The following is a 16,977-nucleotide window of genomic DNA, read 5'->3' as shown; positions in this document are numbered from 1 at the left end:
TGTTTTTTTGTTATGAATAATGAATGTCGTGTTTAGTATCTTGCGCACTTTTGAGATTCTTTTTCATCGGCTTGTTGTGTTAGTAACCCGCACACCTTTAAGATTCTCTTACTTTCGTGGTGGTTACATTTCAGTTGCAGAGTATGATCAGGGTACGAGATTATGATTTTTTTTCACTGGATTGTTACATTAATATCTTGCACCTTAAGGATTGTCTTTGATTTGCTCGTTGCACGTTGGAATATCTAGCACACTTTTAGGATTCTCTTTTATTGAATTGTTGTGTTAGTATCTCGTGCATTTTAAGGATACTCCTTTATTTAAAAATGACGCAATTCTCACGCACATTTTAGGATTGAGTTATAATCGATTGTTACTTCAGCATCTCGTGCACTTTTTGGGTTCTCTTTTATTCGAAAGTTATCTTATCATCACGCGCATTTTAGGACTGACTTTCACTGGATTGTTACGTTAGTATCTCGTGCACTTTCAGGATTTTTTTCATTCGATCGTTACGTTAGTGTCTCGTGCACTTTTAGGATTCCCTTTCATCGGATTGTTTTGTTAGTATATCGTGCACTTTTTTAGGATTGTTCTCATTTGATTATTACGTTAGTATCTCGCGCACTTTTTTATTTAATTGTTACGTTATTATCACGCGAAATTTAGGACTGATTTTCAATGGATTGTTACGTTGGTATCTCGCGCACTTTTAGGATTTTTTTCATTCGAGTGTTAAGTTAGTGTCTTGCGCACTCTTATAGGATTATTATTTGATTGTTACGTTAGTGTCTCGCGCACTTTTAGGATTCTCTTTCATCGGATTGTTGCGTAAGTGTCTCGCGCACTTTTAAAATCATTTTTCATTCTTTTGTTCCGTATGTATCTCGTGCATTTTTTGGGATTCTCTTTAATTTGATCGTTACTTTACGGTTACTTAGGCTATGGTTTTACGACACTGAGTCAAAACCACTCCACCCACGGGGTAAATGAGCTTAAGAATTCTTTCTATTAACACAATAATCTCGAGAGTGCGAATGAGATAGCCAATTATAAAAAGAGATTTACGGTAAATTAAAGTTGCGTAAATCTGGGTAAAGTTCGTTTCGCAAGTTTACGTCAGTTTTCAAGTATAATACTCGTAAAGGCGCATTAAGGTAGATAAACGTCATCAGACGTAAAGCTTGCATCAAGGTAGCTCAAGGCTGAAAGTATATAAAATATAAAGTGTGTGTGTGTATCTCTAGTTTGATGGTACAATTGCTGACTTTAGTGTTCTTTCTCTGATTGCCTAGAAAATTCAGAAGAGACTCGCATCCCTTAGAAACATGCTTTGGTCAGGGGAGAAAAAGGCCATGGTGGGGCTGGCCGTAGGATGCTTAACCTACACTAGCTCGGGTGAGTGACCTTTCTGAGGATGAAAATGGAGAAAGGCACCTTATTAGGTATCTGGTGAAAAAGTCACCGGTGGAAAGGTCAAGACAGTCACAGGTCAAGAAAGCCCTTGACATACATCAGTATACATCAGGAGCCTTCATCTAAGAGCAAGGGAGAATCTGGTGACAAGACGGGCCCATGCAAGACCATCAATACGATACCAGTCCATAAGAGGTCTGGATTAGGCAGTCAGATCTAAAGAGTCAGTTGTTACTCTCATCTCTCCGCTTCAAGCAACCACGACTCCGTCCCCTAAAACTTGGCCGCCATACGTCCCACAGAGCCTGTCCAACAAGAGTAACCCCTCCTACCTCAGCCCACCATCCTTCTACAAATACCAGTCCCAAAAAAATGACCACCTTATCTCTCAGCACCCGTCCTTTAACATCAGTAATTCCCCCACTACCCGAAACCCTCTTCCAACTATCGGTGTCAGTTTTCCAACAATGGTCACCCCATCCTACGGAACCTGCTAAACAATAATGGCTTCCCCCTCCCTCCACAGGACAGATCATCCAGTAGTGACAACCCCATCCTCAAGTGCACTGCCTTCAACTGCAGCTCCTTCCTCGATACCAGGTACCAATTTAACCCCCAAGACTTCCAAAAAGAAACATACTCTAACTCTAAAAAAGGACAGTGCTCGTAGGCGATGGCGAACTGTTTCACCAGTTCATCAATTTTATAAGGTTTTGTGGAATAGTCTGAACAGTATAATAGATATTTAGATTAATTTCGTTCATATTTATTCACTTGTTGTTAATCAGAAGGTCATTTCCGGTCAGTGGTCTTCATTATTTTGCCTACGTCACAGACACGTACGGACTTACGACGACCGTAAATAAAGTTATCTCTATATTTCTATCTTTTCGACGCTTTGCCATTCGCTTTTCTCGTTTCATTTTTTCATTCGACAATGTTTCAAGTAAGATTAGAGCAAAATTTTCAATTGTACATGTACACATTTTGACCTCCGATGTCAGAACAAAGTTTCAATTTTCAATTTTTCAGTTATTTTATTGTTTTCAATTGGTTCCAGGTTCTTATGACAAATATACAAGATTGCGAACTCAGCAGGTAATTTAGTGTTAACAACTGAGTTGAAAACGTAAATTGGCCACTGTAAAGAGTAAACCTAGCTTTTTTACTCTTTATGGTGGCCAATTTACGTTTTCAACTCAGTTGTTAATACTGAATTACCTGCTATACTCTCCCACCGACGCAGCACCACAGTTTCTTTAGAAACTTACCCCCTATATTCATTTGTGAACACAGCAGTTGGATTGATTGATGGATTGACTGTCCCTATTCCGAACAAACAACTTTTTAATCACACTTTAAAAGTGGGCAACCAGTTAATCAGTTTTGCTTTCATGTTTCCCTTAAGTCATATAAAATAAAGCTGAATGTTTAGTTTCTGTTCTAATAGGATTTGAATTTTCACAATAAGTAAGCAGTTTATACAGCTCCTTTACACTCAAGAATAAAGTTGACTTTACGCCAAGAGTAAATTTGGCTTGACGACGCTTATACTCTATATTTATGTGTATAGGTAAAGCTGGCGTAAATCTCTACTTTACACTACCTGTGCGCCTCTTAAGGAAGTCTTATCACTCTAGCTTTACGTCATGGCGTAAAAACTGCGTAAAGCTTTGCCTTTACACAATGTAAATATGAAGTAAAGCAGAATTTGTAACAGCTTTAGGCTAACATTACGCCAACTTAAATCTTTTTTATATGCTTTGCAAACGGAAGAGAAAAAAAGAGGCCCAGATAGAAACGACGAGGAAGACATGTCGAATGAAAAAATGAAACGAGAAAAGCGAATGGCAAAGCGTCGAAAAGATAGAAATATAGAGATAACTTTATTTAACGTGGACAAAACACTCAGCCGTAAGTTTAAATTGCAAGTTTTCTAGAAAGAAACTGTGACAAACCAAGCAAACTCAAAGAGAAGACTTTTTACGAGAATACAGGAGCGAGCGCAATTGCTGGTCAAAACGGGGAAAGACTAATTTCAACGTGATAAGGCACAAAAATTGGGACGAAAATTCAATCGCAACAAGAGTACTTGAATAAGTGAATATAGTAGCTGATGTAAATTGAAACACAGTGAGAGAGAGAGAACCGCGAAAATGAGAGCCACCGGAAGGTTATGGGGAGCACAGATTAAAACGAAACAGACTATAGCCCTAAATGGCTGTTTGCTAATTAAGTACACGGGCAATTTTGGTCTACCAGGGACCCGTACCCTCAAAACTAAAGGTGCGTTGCCGGACCGTTGCCGTCACGCTTTCAACATCAGGCTGTCAACGAATCTAAAAACAAACGTAACACTGAGGAAATCGAAGGGAATACAATTAAGGACATAAACTGTATACTTGGCTACAGACACTTCATTCTAACAATTATTCTATTGCTTACTATTACTTATTATTGCTAATTGCCGACCATATTTCTTCTCTTGCGGAGACAATCATTTGGAATGTGATAGTAAGCTTGAAAATGTCTTCACTCTGATTAGCTGAGAGAAATCCAGTTTTCAAGTAATACAATGTAAGAGAGAGGTATTCCAGTAAAGAAAAGAGTAGTTTAGAGGAAAAGGACAGCAAAAACTGTTTCACCAGACTTTAAACTTTCTTTCGGCCATAAATTTCACTTGCCCTTTGGGTCTGTGCAATTTTGTTGGTCTTTGAAAGAGTTACTCGTGCATATTTGTGCCAAATTGCTCTAGAAATCATTTGACAACCTGATCAAATTGACAACAATTTACTGCATTAAAAGTGTAGTGCGCTTAATGCATACCAGCTGTTGCTAAAACTTGAATATGCTAAATGCCATATCCAAAAAATAAACCCCAGGGCATTTGAAAAACTGATATGAACAACACGTACCACTTTCCTTTAGATGTTTTGTAACGATAATCACCGCGTTTTTGTCTGACCCTCCAAATTCTCGATATGTTCTGTACATATCCCCGCTGCGCGTGCCTTGTAAATAACAATAAATTCATCCATAGATTCTGTAAAACTAACTTTGAAAATTCCAACGAAGTTTAGTTCTGCAAGCAGGAGCCCGTTTTAAAAGACCCATGTATTTAAAGTCCAGAAGTGACCAATTCTAGAATAATCCGTTGAGATCAGAGTCTCCCTTTTTTTTAGTTTACGGAGAGGTGATTTATTCATATTTTGAAAACCATCTTCCGGAAAACGGGGTGACTGATTACATGCACATCAAAATTTAATATGCATGTAACACTAGCCATGTGGAGGGCATGTAAACAGTATTTGCAAGGCATGTGAAAATTTATCCACTACACTCATCATTTTCACCTGTTTTTCATCTAGTTCTTGAGTTCTTGAAGCTTAAAAAGTTAAAAACTTGGATTCACGCTCGAATTTTCAGTTTAAGGCCCGAGGGCGATTTGCGACGCAAGACGAACAAGTGCGAATTTGATTCGAAGACCTCCTAAAGCACGCCAAGGGATTAGACCAACTAGCCTCAAGTATTGAAAGATTCTTGAGCGATGGAGCTGCAATAAAAAGACTAAGCGGTAAAGTGTGTGTTTGAGAACTGGATTCATTTTCTCACTCACACCCCTGTACGCCCTCTGGCGTGTGGTGAGGCAACAAATTTCCTCTACTGCTATATGTGTCAGCCCAGGTTAAGAATTGATTTTTAGTTGTTGTTTATGCCTCTCGCACAGCTCATGGCACCAAAATTTCCAGCAAGAGCCTCCAAAAATTAAATACGACAATACGCGGTAAATTTCCTCTGAGTTCAACACAAAGAGATATCATTTTGTAACGCGCTTGGTACACGCTGGGACGTCCCCTCAAAAAAAAAAATAGGCTCATTGCTTCTATATAGCAACAAACCTCCTGAGGCGTTTCAAAATTTAATGTGATACGACGTACACGTACCACTTTCTTTTAAATGCTTTGTAAGCATGATAAGGACGTTTTTGCCCGACTCACTCAGTTAGCGACGTTTTTCACCCTTACGCTCTAAAGTAATTACTCTGTGGGTGCCAAGGTGAGTTTCATTATTATTGTAGGCAGGAGCCCTTATATTTATGCTGTTTACCGTTATAGACGACCCATCGAGTCATGAAGTTATTAGTTTTAAGAATAACGGGTTGAGATGAGAATTCCCCTTATGTTGGTCAAGGAGACGTTATATCTCTTGTTTGAAAAACTAGCGTCCGGAGTATGAGGTGACTGATTTAAGTATTGCAAGGGTCTTGATGACTTACAGTTGCGATGCATGTATAGAACTATAGAACATAACAGCACTGTTTTTGAAGATCAGAGTGACAGTAGGGCCTGTGACCACCGTTTTTTCATACTGTTTTTTTGCCAAATTCTGACGAATTGACGAATTTCAACAACAAAATCAAATACGTGTCGAACTCAGTTCTACAGGGACGTTTGATGTATATTCACAGCATAAGATCCTTCACAAAAGTTTATATGAAGCTGTTAGCGATTATAAATATTATTATGATTATGGCATATTCTCCTATTGTCGAGACAGATTTTTCCATTTATCGTGTACTTTTTTTTTGCTCTTCGGTATTTTGTTCATTACGCCCTTTTGTTACGTGCTGTATGTAAATTTAGTCATCTAGTTTGTTGTCTCGCCCCTTTCTTTTTACCAGAGTTTTTTGTGCCTATCCGTAATTAAAGTTCGTAGAAGTAGATTTTTCCTTTTCTCGGTCTTCCCAATCGCTAACCCTAGTTATCTTCTGTATTTGGTAAGCAGCTTTATTTTCATCGTTTTCTTTAATTTCTTTTGCAGTGGCTTTCAGGTAGTATGTCTGTGTAGTAATTGTTATTTTTTCGCTTTGTAGGAATTTACTTTTTTCTGACACATTATAGTAAAACATTTGCTGGGGTATAGTTTTGTTGTTTTTGTCGAATTGGCCCTTGCTTGTTCACCTATCACGAATTCAACATGAACTGCATGAAATGAAGGCTCATTTTTAGATTAATTTCATGTCGAACTTCCGATCAAGAAAATAGTTCTTAATTTAGCACGTTTAACACCTCTTTCTGTAAGGTGATTAAAGGTGTACACAACTTATTCTTTTAATCTTTCGCACTGAATTTATGATCAGTTGAATTATATGAACAGATGGTTATTCTTTTGGGGGCGGAACCTTGGATAAGCCGTTCTTTCTCGAATTCGCCGTATATTCTGTTGTTATGTAACAAACTTCAAGGGCTATTTTCTCTTAAGTTATCTTTTTAAGTGTTATTCTAATCTACGCAATGGGTCCTTTATAGTTTTTATATTATCAATCCTGTTTTTGTTTTGGCCGATGTTACCCGCAAAAGTATGAAATTTTAGGCAGAAAGTCGAATCAAGAAACCGAAGGTACATACTTAGTAAACTGTTTCACGTAATTCGACATGATTCGCAGGCTAATTAAGTGAGAAATAGTGATGTTGGTCAAATATTGACAGGTAGTTATAACTGTCACCTTTATAAGCTGTAGACCAACACTCTCCTAGAGAGATGAGTTAGACCTCGTATCGAAAACGTGAAAAGCTGTACCACGCTTCCTTATTAACTCACGATTTATTCACTTGATTTAACGATTTTACTACAACGCTTCGGTTTACTCCCACTCGAAGGAAACACACCCTCAACGTCTCGTTGCAAACACGTGGAACAGTGCCATAAATGGGGTGATAAACACGTGCCGCATACATGTTGTTTGGTTATGTATAAATAAACGAAATCACTTATAAATGTCAATCAAATTAAGAATAATTAACGTATCGTACAGTTTCCAACACCCGAGCTAGCACGTTGTATTGAGTTTTAAGAAAGGAAATAAAGAAAGTATCAACTGAACAAGGAGTGTTCGAAAATTCCTCAAACCAGCTAACTTGTTAGGGGAATTTTCGTCTTATTTTGATAACCCATTTGCTACCCATTCTCTGCTTTTACACCTCGTAGAGCGTTCGTTCTTAGAAGTGGTCAGAGGCCACTGTATTGACATGAAAGGAAAAAGGAAAAAGCGGCTAATAACTCAGACAAATTCAACCCGGTCTTTTACTTAAACTCGGTAATACCAAAATAGATTTCCGTCACACCTTAACGTTATTAAACACATGGGAAATAACTGAACATATTTTAAGGGTTTTAACCTGTTATTAATTATACTCAATGTACATGTTAACATAGTTTTCATATACCGTTTGCACTATATATAAGCTGTTTTACATAATCGAAATGTACGAAAATAACTGTTGATTGACCTCTCCAAATTACAACTCAGTCACAGAATGGCCATCTGCTTCAACGTTGAGAAGCATTGTTTAAGCTTCTTCTTTGTTTGTTTTTACTTTGTCTCAGGCATTTAGCAAAGAGAGAAAGAAAAATGTCAAGTACTCCTTCACAAGAACCCGGGAAAAAGTCAATTTGCATCTCGGAATTTTGTTCGCAGCACAGAACTAGGATTGCATTAAGTTCGTTTTACTTCTTCTTCGAGACATGCTTTACCTTTAAGTTATTCTTTATGCCAGTCTACTGGCAACAGCTTGGCTTGTCTCCGACTCAGATCGGCATCTTACGAGCCGTTTGGGGGGTGGCATACTCCCTCGGCGGGGTCATCTTTGGAAAAATGGCAAGTAAGCGGAAGATTCGCCGTGCGTTGCTGATGATGAGCATTCTGTCCACGGCTATTATACCACTGGTGTCATTAATTCCAAGAAGAACACACGATGAGTGCTCAGTGGAATTGGGAAAGAACCTGGATGAAAACAAACGTCGCATTATCACTCCTCAAGAGGGCAAAAATTCCCCCCATCCTAACGACGAGTGGATCATGTCTCATGTCGAGAGTAAAGCGAACAAGAATACGAATCACCGTAACCAAACCCACGCTTTGCAATCCCTCTTCCGTCGGGAGGAAAAAAAACCTGAAATCCTGGAACAGTCTACCTCAAGACGTTCTCTACCACCGATAAAGAGGCGCACTCCAAGGCAGGCACCTCTGGTTGGCGATCATGTCCTTATCTTAGAAAAAAACCCGCAAGACATCGACACCATATTTCTCATATTTTTGTTCATTGTATTCGTTGGGGAACTCCTCGCTTCTCCTGCATTTGGTTTGGCTAATTCTGAAATTGTGGACTACCTTGGGGAAAATAGCCGCGATTTTGGCAAGATCCGTCTCTGGGGCCCAATTGGGCACATTATTGTTGTTCCCACCACAACTGTATTTGTCACTCATTACCATTATGTGATTTGTGGCGAGTATCAAGACAACTTTGCTGTTATCTTCGCTGTCACTTCTATCATGGCTATGGCTTCGTTAGTATCTGTAACGCAGCTGGGAGATCAAACGATCAAGCACAGCGACAATACCGAAGGAAATGGCAACGGAAAGCCTTTGACTTTATTTGAGTTCTTCTCTCGATATCAAAATTTCGTCTTCATTGTCATGACGTTCTTGATTGGCTGTTTTGATGGAGTTGTGGCAACGTATGGGTTCTGGTACACCAAGACCTTAGACGTTACCATCGCCACGCTGGTGTTTGGTTTCTCACGGATGACTAGCTCTGCGGTTAGTGTGGTGTTCCTGGGCTTCACAAGCACGTGTGTGAAGAAGACTGGTTACTCTGGAATCACTGTGTTCTCCATGATGCTGTTTTTCATTTGGTCTGAGGGAATGTCTCTCATGAAAAACCCATGGCTCATGCTTCTTTTTGAGACTATTTCCTACACCGCTTATGTAACTGGTTTTACAGGCGTGATCGGTTACTTTGGTGAAGTAACACCCAATCATCTGATGGACACAGTGCAAGGTGAGAACAAAAGAGGATTCCCTCTCGTTACCAGGTCCCCATGGTCTTGTTCAGAAAGGGGAGCAGGGGCTTGTAAACGAATAAGTTAAAACCCCAGATACTTTGTCTTATCACTCTTTTTTCTGCGAAAAAGAAAGCCAAATTTCATGCTTTGTTGGCGACGATTGTTCCCCTCTCTGTCCCCCCTGAAAATCCCAGAAACCTCTGTTACCCCGACGAGCTTCGCGCCGGAAAAAAATGTTATACAAATTAGCCGGCTAATAAATAATGTTTGGCCCTACGCAGTTTATTTTTGAACTGACACTAATAGCATTTCTTTATCTTCGTAGGAGGGGTTAACTCTTTGTTTCTCGGCGTGGGTTTCGGCGTTGGAACTGCCTTGTGCGGCTTTTTCATCGATGCATTTGGCGCCGTAGAGGCATTCCGGCTGTTTGCTTTGGGTGAAGCTGTACTATTAGTGCTGTTTGTCGTCAACCAAGTTACATATTTTTGCCTCAAGAAGAACGAAAAAGAAGAAAAAACAAAACTGCTGGAATGACTTTTTATGCAGGTCACAGGACTTACAGTAAACACTATGTCATCTAAAATAAAATTGGTGGATCACGCTGTCGCACTTCTTTAATTTCACTCAAAAAATAGGAAACACTCGGTGAAAAATATGCGTTCTGAGGTACATCGTTTCGAGGGAGAAGACCGATAGTTTTGGAGCTAAACTACAGACCACCGGGCTTCTTCTAACCATCCACCAAACATGCTACGTGGAAACCAGGATTAACTCCGGCCTGGTGGGCCTACAGGCTCGGGTACAGACTTTACTTGATGGCATATTGTAAGTTAAATCACGAATGGTGAACTTGGAACCCACTTATTTTTCAATTTTTTATTTTGACTGGATTATCACTTAAACTCATCATCTAATTTAACTCCTATTAAATTATATCTTTGAACAATATTAACAACCTGCTGAGATGTGGAAAATATCAAAAAGTAGCTATACAGGAGAGGTACTTAGTGATATACGTGTATCTTTTAAAAGTAAGTAATATCGAATGGATTCATCAAATAATGCATAATTTAACAAACAGTGAAATTCCATGGTTTTTTTTCAATTCTATTTTTCCAAAAATTATGAACTTCACAGACAACACTGAGTAGTAAAAGTCTTAACGATCTCATCAGCAATTCTCCTTACTGTCTGCCATATAGTTCTTGTGATGTTAGTTTGGAGAATTTAGTATTGGATCAAACTAATAATTCCCTAATGAAAATTTTTCTTTATTCTCATCACTTGTCTGCTTGATATTGTATTGATATCGTAGGAGAAATTCTGTCTTGGTCACTTATGAGAGTTAACGGGTTAACTCCCATTTCTTTTTCTTATCTGGTTAAGGTGGAATTTTCCCCTCCCCCTACCACCCTTGCCTCCCACCCTAAATACAACATTGAGTTTTCTCTAACTTTTCAATTGAAATAAACTGTTTGGGGTAAAGGAAGTTTTGAAAATAAGTGAGGAATAAAAAAATTAAAGGATCTTATAGAGCCTTAATTTCTTATGTGTCAGCACTTAAAATTTGCTGCTCACCATTGGAAAAAGCTCAGTATGCTTAAATTTTTACCAGGGCTGCCTTCATAAAACTATCTGCATTACTTCTTTTTTTCTCAATTGGAAATTAAATGAAAAAATTATTCTCTTACACAGTTATCAAGGGCATATCCAGCTTTTCAGGGACAGGGACAGCGAGCAGAAAAGTGAAGGGGCCCCTTCTCTAGCACATAACAATCACTTGCCTACCCTTACCTGATTATACAACAAAATTATTCATTTTCTGCCGGCCAATCAAATTGTCATTGCTGAGATAACAATTCACCTCAATGAATATATCATATCCTTCATGTATATCTACTTCTGTGCATGCCTTGTGCGGAAGCTGAATGGTACAACACCGAATTCCATGCATCACAACTGGCAGGGATGCTACCTTACTCCAATTGTCTTTCTCAGGGTCATAGCACTCTATTTCCAAAGTGCAAAATGCATTCCTGTTACATCCCCCAACAAAGTAGATTTTGTCACTCTCTACAGCTATCCCACCATCCCATCTGGCAGTGCTAGCAGGTTCAATCATGGACCACCGGTCTATATCAGGGTCATACACCTCACCACTGTTTAGATGAACAGAACCATCCCAGCCACCTTAAAAAATTGAAATGAAATCACATTGAATTGCATAAATTTTTAAATGACATCTCACAATACTTTAATCCTAACCCCTCACATCCTAACACCAGTATGCAAGTTTTCCACACCATTTTTATACATTTCCTGTGGTACTTATGGGGAGAACTTGTCTAACAATCAAGAGCTTCCTGAGTTTGTGATGATTTCCTTCATTCTTATAACCTTACCATTCGATTTATGGGTAATACTATTGGAGAAATTAGATTTCTATTACTCTAAGGGATTAAATGGGTAAACAGCTGACCAAGAGCTGTTAGACACTGTTAGACAGCTGCAGACACTAAGTAAACATAGCTTACCAATGACATAGATCTTCCCATTTGTTGCTGCTCCTGATGCACTCGCTTGCTTGTAATGTATAAGGGCAATTGCCCTCCATCAGTGCTTTCAATAAGACCTGGCACCTGCTGGAGCACCAATGGGTATTCTGTTGTGAATCGTCAAGTATACTTTAGAAACTTTCGAGGAAACTCACAAAGTGTGATCTTAAGCACCTAAAGATCTTCTTTCCTTATAAACAAGTTTTGATTAAAATGATTTATATTTTCTTTTCATCTATTCCAGCATACATTTCAAGCAAAAAAGAGCATGAGTTTCTAAGAACATACTAACTCAAATTTCTGTAACCAGTAACCATATGTCCTTACAGAGGATTTTTTGCTTGAAACTCAGGGAGCAGGCTTGCATGGCAGCATATGGAAGATTTTGATCAGAAATAAAACAATCTGGTAATCAATTATTACAAAGGAGAGGAATATTTAATAATCATCTACGGAAGTTGAACCCCGAAAACTTTGTTTGAAGCCAGTTTATTCTAAATGGCAGTAATGGAATAACAAGAGGAAAATTGTTTCATACATTATTCTCCAGCAGGTGCTTTACCAAGGTAGCCACCTTCTTCAAATCTTATTGAAAGCACTGCTCCATGTGCTTGTCATGGGGTCAAGATACTCTCTAGTGTTAAGCAACATTCCAACATAGCTCACTCCACCAATCACATACAGCACACGGCAACTTGACACACACAGACTGCTGCAACAAGTGGTCATGGGTGCTGTAAATGACCAAGTGTCTGTTGATGGGTAGTAATGTTCCACACTGTTGAGTTAGAAGTTACTCTCATCACAGCCACCCACAGCATACATATTTCCTAATGTGAAGAGGAAAATTAAAGGTGAAAACTACAACCACATGCAAATGTACATTTGTCTTTATGGGTCAAAACCTTTTGTTTGCTGTTTAATAAAGATGAGGGAATTGGATTTGAAAAGTTTAAAAGTAATTTTTACAAAGTTCAGACTATCTGTCTAACACTCCACAAAAAGATGGAATTTAAAAAAATGCTGCATTTTTTTAATGTAACTTTTCCCTTTTCTCTTCCACAAGTAACAGCCTTGGTAACAAGGTTAGTTGGTTTGAACTTTGAACTTATGCAACAAGTCGCAGTAATGAAAATTATCCAGTTTTCACACTACCCTATCTATGTCCTCTAACTGATAGCCAACCCCTCTTTGACTAGCATCTAATTTCTCCTTACAAAGTCACCCTTGAATCACACAATAAGGTCACAAGGATAAAGGAAATGATCACCAACTAATTAAGGAAGCTCTTGATTGGTAAACAAATTCTCCAAGTCAACACCTTAAGGAATGTATGGAAAACAGTATAGAGAATATGCATACTAATGTTAAGGTGTAAAGAGTGAATATAAAACGAACACCTGTGTACTGTTGCTTCGTATTTAATCCTTTAAACCCTTGGAGTGACTAACATGTAAATTTCTCCCAACAATATTACTCCTGAATCACACATTAACGTCATGTGAAGAAAGAAAATGGTCACCAGGGAGGAACCTCTTGGTTGGAAAAGAAATTCTCCTTGTCAGCACCGTAAGAAATGTATAGAGAGCAGTATGGAGAATATGCATACTGATGTTAGGGTGTAAAGGGTTAACTGGGCATAATGCGCCTCATGTTAAAAAGAAATTAAGCGAAAATTTGAGATTTCCGACTCATTCGTCCATCTTCTTTCAACGTTCCCTTGACTCACATATACCACTTGAATTATCATGTTACAAATTGAAAAAAAAGAACAGTAAAATAGATCATTTCTGCAAAAAAAATTCCCAAAAAAACTTACAATCGGTGAAGCTCGTGATGCCAGCTAGTGTAGCGATAAGCACGCTTGTATCCATGCTATCAAGACAAAGCCTTCAACATAAAACAAAAGCTTGCCACACAAGGCGTAGAAATAACCAAAGAACCTTTTGAGTGACTTTTAACCCATCACGGAAAGAAGGAAGTTGAGAAGTTGTAAAAATTCTCACCAACAGCCATGATAAATTTAACGACAATAGCGAGAATATTCAACACTCTCTTCAAACGCGCGCCAAATCACCGCAGCCGCCACGCATCCCGGTTATCCTAAATGACTAACTCTATTATTGTGGTATATGCCTCACCAAGCGTCATGTAAGAAAGGTTTTGAACCAATGACTGTTCATTTTCAAGGCCTTTGACGGTTGAAAGTTAAATTTCAGGGCCTTAGACGGTTGACATTTACTAGAAAGATATATTTCTATGAGTTAAAATTAACATTTAGTTTTTCTGTTTTTTTTTATTTTTAAGAGCAATAAATGTTATGTTAGTATCTTGCGCACTTATGCGATTCTCTTTCATCGGCTGGTTATGTTAGTAACACGCACACCCTAGGATTCTCTTAGTCTCGTACCCAGAACTTCCGTTCTGGGTACGCGGAGGTGGTAAAATTTCAGTTGCACAGTATGATCAGGGTATGAGATAAGGATTTTCTTTCATTGGATTATCACGTAATATCTATTCTCTTTTATTGAATTGTTGTGTTAGTATCTCGTGCATCTTATACTCCTTCGTTTGAAAGTGACGAAATTATCACGCATATTTTAGGATAGGGTGATATTCCATTGTTACTTTGGTATCTCGTGCACTTTTGGGATTCTCTTTCATTCGAAAGTTATGTTATTATCTTTCATTCAAAAGTTATGTTATTATCACGCGCATTTTAGGACTGTCTTTCATTGGATTGTTACGTTAGTACCACGCACATTTTAGGACTATCTTTCACTAGATTGTTAAGTTAGTGTCTCGTGCAATTCTAGGATTTTTTTCATTTCATTGTTACATTAGTTTCTCGCACACTTTTGGAATTCACTTTCATTGGATTGTTACGTTAGTGTCTCGCGCACTCTAGAATTTTTTTCATTCGATTGTTCCGTGTGTATTTCGTGCACTTCTTAGGATTCTATTTAATTTGATTGTTACTTTACGGTTACTTAAGCTGTCGTTTTACGACACTGAGTCAAAACCGCTCCACCCACGGGGTAAATGAGCTTAAGAATTCTTTCTATTAACACAAGAATCTAGAGAGTGCGAATGAGACAGCCAATTATGAAAAAGAGATTTACGGTAAATTAAAGTTTCGTAAATCTGCGTAAAGTTCAATTAGCAAGTCAGTTTTCAAGTATAATGCTTGTACAGGCGCATTGAGGTAGATTAACGTCATCAGATGTGAAGCTTGCGTCAAGGTAGCTCAAGGCTGAAGAGTTAGATTCACGTTCAATATAAAGTGTGCGTGTATCTTTACTTTGATGGTACAATTGCTGACTTTTGTGTTCTTTCTCTGATTGCCTAGAAAATTCAGAAGAGACTCGCATCCCTTAGAAACATGCTTTGGTCTGAGGAGGAAAAGGCCATGGTGGGGCTGGCCGTAGGATGCTTAACCTACACTAGCTCGGGTGAGTCTGACTTTTCTGTGGATGAAAATGGAGAGAGGCACCTTACTAGGTATCTTGTGAAAAAGTCACCGGTGGAAAGGTCAAGACAGTCAAAGGTCAAGAAAGCCCTTGATGATGTTTACATCAAGAGCCTTCATCCAAGAGCAAGGGTAAATCTGGTGACAAGACAGGCCCATGAAAGGCCATCAAGTCGATACCGGCCCATTAAAGCTCTGGAATGGACAGTCATCCGGAGAGGCAGTTGTTACCCACTACAACTCCATCCCTTAACTCTCGGCTGCCACCCGGCCCATCATCCTTCTACAAATACCAGTCCCACAACAATGGCCGCCTCATTCCTCGGCACCCTTCTTTCAACATCAATAATTTCCCTACTATCCGAAACCTAACTCCATCTACCGGCACTACTTCTCCAACAATAGCTGCCCCATCAGTCCAACGACACCCGAAAAACAATATTTGGTTCCCCCCCCCCCCCCCACGGGACACATCATCCAGTAGTGATGACCCCATCCCCGAGTGCACTGCCTTCAACTGCATCTCCGTCCTACATACTAACTCCAAAAAAAGGACAGTGCTCGTAGGCGATCGCGAACTGTTTCAACAGTTCATCAATTTTATGAGATTTTGTGGAATAGTCTGAACGGTATAATAAACATTTAGATTAGTTTCGTTCATATTTATTCAGTTGTTGTTAATCAGAAGGTTATTTCCGGTCAACACAACTTTTCTGTAATAAGATAAAACCAAATTTTCAATTTCTGATGATAGTGTTAATGCAGTTAAGTGATACTGAAACAATGTTATAAAAATGATTTCGTGATTACGCTTACTTTAAATAGAAATATTAGAACAAGGTTTTAGTTTTTCTTGTTGACAATATTTCAAGTAAGATTAGAACAAAATTTTCAATTGTACATGACACGCATCTTGACTACTGATGTCAGAACAAAATTTCAATTTTCTGTGTTTCAGTAATTTTATTGTTTTCAATTGGTTCCAAGTTGTCATATTTCAAATTATATAAGAACTATGTTTTCAAAATTTTTAAACTTATTTCCCTCTCATTTATTGTATAAATTGATAATATTAGAACAAGGTTTTCATTTTCTGCGGTTTTATTTCAGAAAAATGATTCAAGTACGACAAACAACAAATAATATCTTAAATGTTATCCTTAAGGAATGATCAAAAGTTAAATTATTTACATGCATGGATGAGAGCACGTTTTTATGACAAATATACAAGATTGTTAACACAGTAGTTTGATTGATTGATGGATTGACAAACAACTTTTTAATCAGACTTTAAAAGTGGGCAACCAGTTAATCAGCTTTGCTTTTATCATATAATCATATAGTCATATAAAGTAAAGCTGAATGTTTAGTTTCTTTACCAGTGGGATTTGAGTTTTCACAATATGTGAGCAGTTTATACAGCTCCCTTACACTCAAGAACAAAGTTGACTTTACGCCAAGCGTAAAGTTGGCTTAAAGACGCGTATCCTCTATATTTACGCGCATAGGTAAAGCTGGCTTTAATCTCTACTTTAATCTCTAAACTAGCTTTACGCCTCTTAAGGAAGTCTCATTACTCAAGCTTTACACTCAAGAACAAAGTTGACTTTATGCCAAGCGTAAATTTGGCTTAAAGACGCTTATCCTTTATATTTACGCGTATAGGTAAAGCTGGCTTTAATCTCTACTTTA

At 38.3% G+C, this 16,977-nt stretch overlaps 1 protein-coding gene and 1 long non-coding RNA gene across 3 annotated transcripts; one reads left to right on the top strand and one right to left on the bottom strand.

Moving 5' to 3' along the window:
- Positions 1-7,966: 7,966 nt before the first annotated feature.
- On the top strand, positions 7,967-10,153 carry LOC131783751 (major facilitator superfamily domain-containing protein 6-like). Its single transcript, XM_059100520.2, has 2 exons — positions 7,967-9,257; positions 9,587-10,153. Exons 1-2 carry the CDS (start codon positions 7,967-7,969, stop codon positions 9,793-9,795), a joined length of 1,500 nt encoding a protein of 499 aa, XP_058956503.2. The 3' UTR covers positions 9,796-10,153.
- A 7-nt stretch (positions 10,154-10,160) lies between these two features.
- On the bottom strand, positions 10,161-13,888 carry LOC131783740 (uncharacterized). 2 transcript variants are annotated; one of them, XR_010715922.1, is made up of 4 exons: positions 13,636-13,888; positions 12,355-12,646; positions 11,796-11,903; positions 10,161-11,451 (listed from the first exon to the last, which is right to left on the bottom strand). It is a non-coding gene; the product is annotated as an uncharacterized lncRNA (long non-coding RNA). The 2 variants fall into 2 exon arrangements; XR_009340153.2 differs by having other exon boundaries at positions 10,162-11,451; positions 11,796-11,923.
- Positions 13,889-16,977: the final 3,089 nt, after the last annotated feature.

Source organism: Pocillopora verrucosa, chromosome 12 (assembly GCF_036669915.1).
Source record: "Pocillopora verrucosa isolate sample1 chromosome 12, ASM3666991v2, whole genome shotgun sequence".
NCBI classification, from domain to species: Eukaryota; Metazoa; Cnidaria; class Anthozoa; order Scleractinia; family Pocilloporidae; genus Pocillopora; species Pocillopora verrucosa.
This window is presented reverse-complemented; position numbering and strand designations above follow the sequence as displayed.

Excerpts from the sequence above, each read along its gene's own strand:
- LOC131783751 (XM_059100520.2), top strand. The coding sequence starts at position 7,967 with ATGCCAGTCTACTGGCAACAGCTTGGCTTGTCTCCGACTCAGATCGGC. Across the intron at positions 9,258-9,586 it reads TCTGATGGACACAGTGCAAG|GAGGGGTTAACTCTTTGTTT; the intron begins GTGAGAACAAAA and ends TTATCTTCGTAG.